Source organism: Micropterus dolomieu, linkage group LG21, assembly GCF_021292245.1.
Source record: "Micropterus dolomieu isolate WLL.071019.BEF.003 ecotype Adirondacks linkage group LG21, ASM2129224v1, whole genome shotgun sequence".
In the NCBI taxonomy this organism is placed as follows: Eukaryota; Metazoa; Chordata; class Actinopteri; order Centrarchiformes; family Centrarchidae; genus Micropterus; species Micropterus dolomieu.
The window spans coordinates 7,827,603-7,838,454 of record NC_060170.1 but is presented as its reverse complement, the minus strand read 5'-3'; the positions used below and the strand labels follow the sequence as shown (position 1 = coordinate 7,838,454).

Genomic DNA, 10,852 nt, shown 5'->3' with positions numbered 1-10,852 from the left:
CACCCCCCCCCCCCCCCCCCCCCCCCCTCCAGCTTTATACAGGACCCTGTACAGGTTACCGATCATGTTCAAACTCAGACACCATCTGACCCCTCCAACCCTAAGACCCACCTATCCAAAAGGAGTGAAGTATTCGCCCGTTTGTTGCTCCTTTTTGTGTTTTTGCACACTGTAAATGTTTTATTTAATTTTTTCTTTCTCCCCTTGAAAAGGCTTGATACCAAATGTTGGGCTTGGGGTGAGGTTGCTATGGTAACCCCCAATGTCAATTGTTGTTTTTTTTTTTTGCCTTAAGTATGATAATGACCGCTTGTAGATTCTGCTCCTACAACAACAAACCTTAACTAATACGATCAACTTTTTAAAGATAAATCTCCTACACAAATGTGTGCAGATTAGCTAAATTTCATTTGGTGTTTATTTTCTCATTTCACACAGCTGTGAAATAATATTTTTAGAGTAAAAACACAACATAATGTTAATGCTGCACCACAATATGCATGTTGTGTTAAAGTCTATACAATTGGACCGCTATCACTCCCAAACTAACTTGACAGGTATTTTAATAAAAGGAGTAGCACTACAAACAGCTGAAATTAAGTTAGGAAAGTTTTATGAGGATATGAAAGGTTTGTTTACATCATTCGTCATTTATATAAACACAGGTCCATATTTTCCATTTTGATCAGACAATAAACATCAAAATACTTAATTCAGATACATGTGAGTAATTATCTGCAATTTTAAAGATTAAAAAGGACTAAGAGGGCGTTTTAAAAGTAATGTAACGTCACTGTTAACACTAACTTGATGTGTTTCATAAGGAACTAGAACATGAATCATCTCATGTCACTGGTCCGGGTCACAAAACAGCACTGATAATATTGACTACAGATTGTTTTAGGGGGCTTTCAGATTGACACTTTATTTATAGTGAAAAATAATGGATAGTATCCCATGTGCTACCAAAGTTTTTTCTGGATCACATTTCCATAGTATTTGGGATTATGTTGACTGGGCTTATTTCTAAATAGTGGAAAAGGATGTCACCTGACTTATCCTTCTTGTCAAGTTGCAAATCTCAACCTGAAAGCCACCTCACGGTGCTGCGCGGATGTTACTGAGTTGCTGCATTCGCGCCTATGAATTTCTTTTTCCATAGTACTGGTCTTGTACCTCCTTTGATCACTGCTAAATATTTTAGTTGCAGAGGTGTTCCTCTCAGACGATTCATTCTCACTGTAGTTTAAAAGATGCAACTCGTGAGTTCTCTGCAGCACTATGACAATTAATTCAGGCTAAATGAAAAAATATTTTAAGACATGAAATATATTTGCATCACAATCCTGACATTGACAATGTGCTTTAAACTTTTAGCTTTTGAAGTCGTGCTTTTGAACACCTACGGTCTTAATAGAATCTTGATCGTCCCGTTTCCCATCACCTGATTAGCCAAAGAATCTCCCCAGAATGACTTATGCTCGGTCAATAAGAAGATAATATTTATTTACTGGTGCCAGAGAAAAAAACCTCCTGAGAAGAATCTGCTAATGATTTGTGACCAGGAGCCGAATGTATTTCCCAAAGGCTCACTATGAAATTGGTTGTCGGAGCCTCTTAAAGCCAGATTCCTGTGTAAACTTTGTATATTTGTGTCAGATGGATAGAACTAATAGCCCTTTATGTAAGTTGTAACTCAGGGCTATGCTATGCATCCAGCAGTACCTCTCAAACTCTCAGAGTCACATCGTACAAGCAAAACCAAACAGGAAGCTATTGTTCTGAAAATCCTATATAAGCACAGGTAATGTATGTACTGACATACATATATGTTGTTGTTGTAGAAGTCCCTCGTCTTTGTGCATTTTTGATAAAACAGCTTTTGCTCTTTTGCTCCATTCTTAAAAAGAATAACTTGGGAAATTCAAAGTTGTCATATTTTTGAGTCGTCACAAGGTGTAAAAAGTGTCCGGATAAACTTTATTTAAAGACACTTTGGAGTTTTAATTTGGTTTTGTTGTAATGCTTTTGAGAGGCTCAAAAAAAAATAAATACATGTGCGTGTGTGTGTAATTGGCAAAATTTAGATTTCAGTCAAGTTCAATCTGACTGTAGAATTCTTTTAAAAGATTACAATTGTAATTAGACATTTGATGCCAACTTTCAGTGCTTGACATTTTTCGATACTTAGTGTAACAGACACGTTGATATTGAGGTTTGATACCCAGCCCTTTCTATGCAGGAGGACTCAAAAATGGCTGCCTGCCCATGCACTCAGTGTTCAACATATCCGACCCATTTCCCATTGTAGTGTCTAGTAAACTCTGACTTTTTGAGATTCAATTAGTTAAATTAGTCCAAGCATTTGTTCTGTTCAGTATTTGAAAAGAAAAGCCATAACTTTGGGATGAATGCTGTGAGCACCTGTAACCTCAGCTTTAAACCGCAGTCAGATCAGTTTTACCGGCCTGGACGGGCAGCATCAGCTTTGCTTCATTTGCACATGATTTGACGCTAACGCTAATGGATACCCCTCCAGTTTTGGTGGAGTTGATGAAGTCTGTCTTTATGAGCATTTTGAGGCCTATACTTCACTCCTAAAATCACCTGACTGGGTTTTCTGATTTTGTACAACAGCTGTACAGATATTAAATTGCCTTTGATGATGGGGCATCTTTCACATCTGTGAGGGGAATATACCTTTCTCTGATAAAGGGGCGTATTTTTTCTCACAAATCTAAGTTGTACTTGTACTTTTTTCTTCTTTCGGTGCACTAAGATCTCATATGTGAATACAGTACCACCTCCACATCTCTGTCCAACTTTGTTTTTGAACTATGGGCATTTTCTGTCTCTAACACGCAGTCTTTCAATTGGTACTTTGTACAATTCAGTATTAACAAGTTTTTGAGAAAAAAAAGATAAATGTTCTAGGTTTAAAAGCAGTTTGTCTTGATGGCTTTTATTTCTCCAGTGCACATCTACATGTCCGCTCAAAGCGTTTCACGTTCTGACATGATGCTTAATCATAATTATTTTGGTTTATTCCTCTTTCTACTTGATGTTTCCCTCTGAGTTTTCACAAAAATACCTTTCATATCTCTCTTCACATACATCATCCAGTATCCACAGCCACTTCTTTTACTTTTTCCACAATAATATCCAGCAAGTCACTACCACCTATAAGCACTCAACCTGTTAATTTTGTCTCTGTAGAGCGCTCCTCACATACTTTTTCTACAAACAACGTGCCTAGTTTGTACAATTTCTCCAACAGCAGCACTGCCCATGAGACCAAGACGCTCAGAGATTAACCCAGCGCCATCATCCAGCCATCCATCCATCCTTTCATCCCTCCAGTCCTTCATGAACCAACTTTTGGGGATGAAACTGAGAAATCAATGCTCAAGACTGTTTTGTTTTTTGTTTTTTGTATCCATAACATCAAGGATAAATCAGTCATTTCTACCAGATATCTTAAAATGCTCACTTGTTTGTGGTTTCCCTGGTGAGTTTTTTGCTAATTTTCTCTGCAAAGAGGTTGCTGTACGGCCGTCATCGCATGTGATTTCTGAATGTCAAAGTCTTGTTTTTAAATATCTGGCCCCGGTTTGTTTTCAGGTTTTTTTTATTTAAGCTGATTTTACAGCAGTGTGGTCACTACATAAGGTTAATAATCTTTGGCGGCCAATAGGACACCCAGCTGTGGGAAAATGAGGATTATCTGATAAAGCGTTTAGCATTTGGACAAAGGGTTTGTTGACTGAAATCTGCCTTTACACGTTGAATTTGACAGGTTCTAGCTAGCACAGGTTGTTGCATCCAAACCGGGAAAATTAACTCTTTTCAGTGTATTAACCTGTAAATAATGATGTGGAAAAGGAATTCAAAAACACAACAAACTCCATATAAGTTTGATGAAAACTAGATTTTGCACAATCTGATATAACCTTTAAGATTGCATGTTGTATCATGAATATTTTCAGTAAATTTTCTTTGTTAATTTACTATACTGACCACAGGTTAATGCACTGGTTAATTTGCTGTGGTCAGTCGGTTTGACAGTTGAAAAACATCTTCAGTTTTCTGTTCTTCCTTCAAAATTGTAATTGGCATCTGTTGTCTTATGAGAACAAGGAATGCAAAGCTGTTGTTCCTGGATGGAAAGATACATATCTAAAGTATTTGAACGTTTAAGCAGTTTAGTTTTATTCATGTTTAGTAAATTAAGTGAAACTCGGTGAGGATCCTCAGCCACCAGCAGTCACCAACAAAGGTGCTACATTTTTTCCTAAGAGGATTTTAAACAACTGCACTTAAAGCTGTTATATGTACCGCCAATGTTAAGTTTCTGTTACCAGATTACAGACTTGCCGCTTTTCACCACATTTGTTTTCAATCCAACCAGCATCCACCGCAGACAGGAGGAAGCAGCCAGTGAGGGTTTTGTTGGCAGGAAAACGTTCTGGTGGAGAGCTGCTAAAATTAGTCAAAGCATGCATCTTGTCTAATTTAGGTGGCAGTGCTGACTTTGTTGTTTTCCTCTGACAAAAAAGGAAAATCCAGATCTATCCTTTGTAGAGGTCCTGTTGACTTGTGTTATAAAAACTGAGTTACAGCTGAACGTTGTAGGTGTAAAATCACTTTGTGTTCTCCAATTGGAATTTTCCTCACAAATAAAACTGTAGAAAAGAATTAATAGATTAAAATAAAAACTTTTAAAATCATTGAAAAACACTAAATTACCTCATTACTTATTAATATTTATGTTGCACCTTTCTCTAACCCTGATTTTACATATGAAATTCAGTTTACACTCATCGTGTGTGTGGGGGGGTACTACTCAGTGTGTATAATCAGCGGTATAATTTAATAATCTTTGGCTCTGGAGGGAGCTTTTTCTAATGTTTGAGAAGATAAGAGACTCAACATTTTTAACAGAAAGCCTGCTTTGCAAACTGGAGGTGTGGGATTTGAAACAAGATGGGGTCTAATTAAAGACTATTGAGCAGCATGTTGGAAATTCTAGGAGCCAGTGTTTGTGCAGTGTTTTGGATCTTTTAAATGAAATACATTTCCATCAACTTGCAGCAGGATGGGGTTTTTTCTCAGCTGACATTTGGGATGTAGGAGATTTTTCAGCCTCAGTGGTTCCTGAGGGCCCTACGTAGGCTTCAACAATCACTTGGCTCAACACTTGTATGTATAAAAAGAATTTCTTGCCGTATTGAAGTAGTGATATTTATATCAATGAATGGAGGACTTCTACAAAGGCTACAGCTGTATTTAATATGTGAAAAGTTGCACCTTAGTTGAAATCCAACATGCTCAACAGCACTTGTATCATCTCTCCACAAAAAGCCCCGACTCTCTACATCTCCTGAGGCAATAAACATGTAATTTTTGAGTCTTGTCTGTGCTTTTATTCTTATAAGTCAAGGATACAACACAAGCACGTCTGGGTTTCCATACCATCCAAAATTTAATCAAAATACAATGTGGACAGCAGGATTTCATTTACATTATTTAGTCACATTTACAGGAAAACATTTACTTATTGTGTGATTAGTAACTTAAAACAATCACAGATTTTACTTCACAGTACATATTTGTGGTTTCTGACAATGAAATGTCAACATAAACACATTTAAAAGGTTCTGTACAGCAATAATGTTTTGTTTATTTTGCTTGCTTAATGAATTCTCCAATAACACATCATACATCTAACACAGTATAGTTTAATTGTTGTAATAATTGTACTAGGACAACTATTGTGTAATTATTAGCATTTTTTCCAAAATGATAGCACCACAAAGATTCAAGAAAACTGTGGTGTTACACAAGGTGTTAAATAGTATAACATTTGAATTACAAAGATTGTTTATAAAACTGGACTCCTACAGTTAATTCACAGCTTGCTAAACTTAAATGAAGCCATTGCTATGTCAAATGTTACTAAATGTGATCAGAAGTTGATTGTGGAAGCAGTGGGTGACGTGGTGGTTGAGCTGGAGATCAAATTCCTGCTATAATAAAAAACAAGAAAATCCATTAGAGACTGAAATGAATAACACTAATTCAGAAATCAATAAAATAATCATTAGATAAGTGCTGTATGGTGATCAGGGATGACATAATAACCAAGTGGGAAATATAGAATATAATACGATTCTAGGTTTTACTACCATTATCGCAATAACTGACGACCAACACAAGAGGAAGCCCTTCCTTTGATACAGCCCAACCTTCAGACACAATAAAATACCAGTAAATACACATTGTCATGGCAAGGCAGAGAAAATTATTCCTTTTTTCAGAGATTTTCCCACGACAAATGAGACTAGGTAATACAAAGAGTCTGAGACAAAATATAATAGTGCCTCCAAACTACAAAACTTTTGTCCATTTCTCTGTTGATGATGGAAAGCTTAAAATTAGCTTTTGTTTAGGTCTGCATGGTTATTTTCATTATCAATAATTCTGTCGTTTATTTTTTAATGTAACTGTTTAAAATGTCAGAAACTTAGGAAACAATTTCAATTTCAAAAAGCCAATCTTGACTTTTATAAAATGGTTTTGTCTGACCTACAGCCTAAATGCAAAGACATTAAATGACAAACTTTTACTCAACTGACTAATTAATTGCTCTGTAGATCATTTCTGCACTATTTTTCCCAATCTACACAAGATATTGTTACAAGTGAAATAGTTTTGATTCTATAAAAGGTTCATATGAAGTATAAGAATACAATAACTCATAGAAAAAGCAAGTACTTACGTTTGCAATTCGGTGAGCAGGACGTTGATCCACTTCTCATTTGGTTTGACACAAACTTTAGAGCCATTTTTCTTGGTGACTCTGTGGAGAAAGAGAGGGATTACATATTGTATGTATAAGAGTGGAGACATTCTCACCCTGGATTTAATGATTGAGTAAACTTGTGTCACAGGTGAATGATAGAAGTTACGATTTGAAAAGTTACTCGAGGAATATTTTTGCATTGTGTTAGTTAGACTACTGACATGATTTCAGTCTGGCGACATTGTCCTGAAATAGGAATCACTTCAATTTTCTGGATGACACGCCTGTTAATGGGAGAAGAGGTCGTCCGTATGCAGCGACACCACTGCCTGGGAGAAGCTGGGAACATTTTAAATAAAATGTTTAATTATGATCTCAGTCTGTGGTGTTCAATAATAGTCTGACTTTGTTAATCCTCAGAATGAACATACATTTTACGCGTGAGAAACCCTGAAAATTAGAATGAGGTTTGACTTAACTCACTTAACTCAAGGTCTAGTGAGTAGCTTTTTCTGGAGCTTTCAACTGCATCTCACAGTTTTCCTGAATGGAAATGTTTGCTTAGATGTCAAGGAAACAGCTTGCATGAGCTGGGTATGGAACTTCGCTCATGTGATAATGGGTGGTCTTACAGCGAACTTCACCAACTGAGAAAGACCATGTGGATTAAAGCTCCAGAAATAGCAAGTATGTGAACCTTGGGTTAAGATTTTAAAATGTTTGTCACACAGCAGAATGTAACTACCAGTATTAACTTTCAACTATAAAACTAAAAGTTTAATAAAGCTGTATACTTTATTATTAATATACATTAAATTATTATTAAAGTACTGCAGTTTGATGTGTTTCATGACAGGATAATGAGTATAGTAAGTATAAAACAGGTCAAATGAAACAAGATAAAATTATTTAACATTAAAATATATATATATATATATAATATAATATAATGAAAAATATGAGACAATTGTTACCGAAAAATAAAATTAGTTTTTGTCAAATTGCCTGGATCCAGTAAGATATCTAAATGAATATATTGAAAAAATCTGGTGTTGAAGCAATATAAAATAGTTATTATAAGGTCCCTAAAAATATTTGGGCACTTAATGTCTGGTTTGAAATGAGCAAAATGTCATTGTATGCAGATGATAACTTATTGTTTCGTTCACTTTAGTTGCACAAATTACAAAAATACTAAACTGAGAAGAAGACATACAACGCACTGTATTAATGAGTTGAGAAAAAAACAAGACTTCATTGTAATCTAATTATGTGAGTAATATAAAATAAAATTTGTTACCATGCAGAGTGGCGATGCAGCAGCAGAGAGCCAAAGCAGCCAGGAGAAGGGGTTTAGTCGTCATCTTGGTGGTTGTTTTGATCTTTCAGCACCAATGAGGATGTGAGTATTTGAGAGTGAATGCAGTCGAACCCGGGTTTATATAGCGGCAAATAAAGAAGTGTGTGTAGGAAGCACTGATACTTTTCCTGTCTTAACACATCATATTTTTTTGGTGGTGTTGGGGGGGGGGGGGGGGGGGGGGTTCTGCTGAGTGAGCTAATTTTGGGTTCCCCTCTGAAGGTCTGTTATTACAGACTTATTCTGATCTACACTGATCTACTCATTGTTTTGTCTGCACACACTGACTTTCTGGCATTGATTAATAATTGCTTTTCACATATGTCTTTATTATTATACATCACTTTTGATATGTTTTAACTTTTAGAATGTTTTAACTTTTAGAAATAACATTGGACATTGACGTAAACAATATATTCACAATTAAAACGTGTTAATTTTTATATCTCAAAAATGTGACATAATCATCCAAATATTTAGCTTGTTGTGGTTGAGTCTGATAAGTTCAGATTCAGATTCATTCTTTATTGCCCTCAGTGGAGGAAATTTGTTTTCACCGAGAGCAACCTTCAGCACGGATAATACATGCATACATTATGCAATACATATACACTTATTGTACACATATGAACACATATTACACAGGAGTGGCAGCTGCAACTAAATATAATGGATTTGTCTGTGAATTTAATGCTCTTACAGCACAGGGTACAAAATATTTCCCAAGGTGTGCTTTTTTGTAGAAAGGCTGTCTGTATCTGCGTCCTGAGTGAATCATGGTTTGAGAGGGTGGTGGTGTCAATGATGGCTGGCATGCTGGGAAGTGAGGAAGTGTTAATGGTTTTAAGGAGCTTGTTTCTATTGGCGAGGGAGAAGCAGGTAGCACAGTACAGGAGGATGGGTTCAGTGATACCACGGTACAGGAGAATTGCTTGCAGATGCAGAAAGAGCACATTTGTCTGGAGCGTCGCTGAACTGAACTGCTGCAGTTACCTTCAGTTAAAAGTTACATAAACACGTTACTGTGTGAGAAGCACTATTTCTAAAGTATCATGTTTAAGAGAAAACAAAACTGATATTATTTTTTTTCTAGATGGAGCATCAGCACAGGAGAGACTCTAATCCTGCAATATTGTAGGCAACTCCAAAGCAGATTTAAGGACATTTTGACTAACTATAATTTCAACACTTTGGGTTCAACCCAGCCAGAATCAGGAACAGAAAACATTTAGGAGGACACTGGAGAATACCAAGAACTAAACTCAAGCAGAGCTCTACTTCTGTATTTACCTTGGAGGTCCCTGACAACCACATCCTTTTCTGGTAAGTAATTAACTAACTAATTAACCCCCAAATTAGACTCTAGTTCCCGTTTATGCAAATTAGATGTATATTCTCAGATTAAATTTCGATAAGACGAGTCATGTACACTGAACTCCTCTGGGATCAGGTTGGGGTCAAGTAAGTATTTAATAATTGAACAGGCCAATAAGAAATATGGGGACAGAGAGGGGGAGGTGCAACTAATATGAGAATCATGAGATCACCCAGGTTCCCACCCAGATGGAAACTGACGATCCACTGTGGCTACCCCCTACGGGACACAGCCAAAAGAAGCTGTGCGAGGGGACATGTGAGGGTATGAAATGTATCCGATATTTGGCCTAGATGCTCTATGACAACATGCTCTATGGTACCCCCCAGGGTTAAATTCTGTGGTATATTTCGTCTGTTGGTGCCATCATCTGCAAATGTAATGTCCAGTTTCACTGTTACGCCGATGACATATGACTCTATATTCAAATCAAGCCTTCACAAGTGCCTTACTGAAATAAAACATTGGATGCCACAAGTTTCACCAATTAAACCTTACCAAGTCTGACATAATCATGCTTTCTTCCTGCATTGAAAATACAAATAAAGCTATTATTTCTATTAATTTATTCCTACACTGTGGACCACTTAGATTTCATAGAATGTCATTTTAATCTTGTAACAGTGTTTTATTTGAAAATGTACTGGGTTCCTGTAGGAAAATAATCTGTCAACTTGTTACGGTCACAACTAGTCAGGGGTCATTTAAGGTCACAGTTTAGGTCTAGTACCACCAATACGTTTTAAAAAACATTCTGCAATAAAATCAAATAGTCGCTTTGGTTCAGATTTAAATTAAAGTTAGAATTAGGTTTAAGTTTATACAACTACAGTTTCAATCAGCATTAATGTTTTACAGTAAAATATTTCATGAACTACAGAAAGTTTTCACGCATGATTTTGGAAAATGAACCTCAGTCAGCATTTTCAAGTGTAAGTGGATCCATGACCTCCTTCCACCCTCTGCAATGACATTTACTAGTTTAGTCAGATTTCGCAGTGCCCGCCCAAAGTTCTGTAGAAACAAAACAAGCTCCATATGAAAACTGTGAGGCCTCAGATTACCATTTAAAATTTTGCAACAGTTTTCATCTTTAGTCATGATCAGCATTTTTCATATCCGTTTCTGATTGGCTGTGGTGACACACAACTAATGGAGTGGCAATAATATTTGCATCAAAACTAAATTAGAGATTTTAAAAAAAAATGGCTTAAAGGTGCACTTGAATTAATAAAATGTTGTTTATTTTATCATATTCATTCTTGATGACAAAGCAGATCACAACTAACATGACAAGATATATGATCTAGATTTT

At 36.2% G+C, this 10,852-nt stretch overlaps 3 protein-coding genes across 5 annotated transcripts in view; 1 reads left to right on the top strand and 2 right to left on the bottom strand.

The window, feature by feature from the left end:
* Positions 1-1,134, bottom strand: part of LOC123959809 (zinc finger protein 608-like) — an 18,865-nt gene extending 17,731 nt beyond the window's left edge. Inside the window, exon 1 of the mRNA XM_046034095.1 lies at positions 1,103-1,134. Within this exon, the coding sequence (XP_045890051.1) occupies positions 1,103-1,134 (32 nt within the window). The remainder of the gene's footprint in view (positions 1-1,102) is intronic.
* The window catches only part of cnot6l (CCR4-NOT transcription complex, subunit 6-like), a 91,437-nt gene extending 86,030 nt beyond the window's left edge, over positions 1-5,407 (top strand). The window contains exon 13 of the mRNA XM_046035696.1: positions 15-5,407. The gene's annotated coding sequence lies outside the window, so the exon portion shown is untranslated. The remainder of the gene's footprint in view (positions 1-14) is intronic.
* Positions 5,408-5,459: 52 nt separating this feature from the next.
* LOC123960763 (interleukin-8) lies at positions 5,460-8,202 on the bottom strand. Of its 3 annotated transcripts, XM_046035700.1 has the most exons (5): positions 8,103-8,202; positions 7,024-7,141; positions 6,779-6,859; positions 6,186-6,245; positions 5,460-6,026 (listed from the first exon to the last, which is right to left on the bottom strand). In XM_046035700.1, exons 1-4 carry the CDS (start codon positions 8,164-8,166, stop codon positions 6,188-6,190), a joined length of 321 nt encoding a protein of 106 aa, XP_045891656.1. In that variant the 5' UTR covers positions 8,167-8,202; the 3' UTR covers positions 5,460-6,026; positions 6,186-6,187. The 3 variants fall into 3 exon arrangements, with proteins under 3 accessions (XP_045891656.1, XP_045891655.1, XP_045891657.1); XM_046035699.1 differs by lacking the exon at positions 6,186-6,245; XM_046035701.1 differs by lacking the exon at positions 6,186-6,245 and having other exon boundaries at positions 5,460-6,023.
* Positions 8,203-10,852: the final 2,650 nt, after the last annotated feature.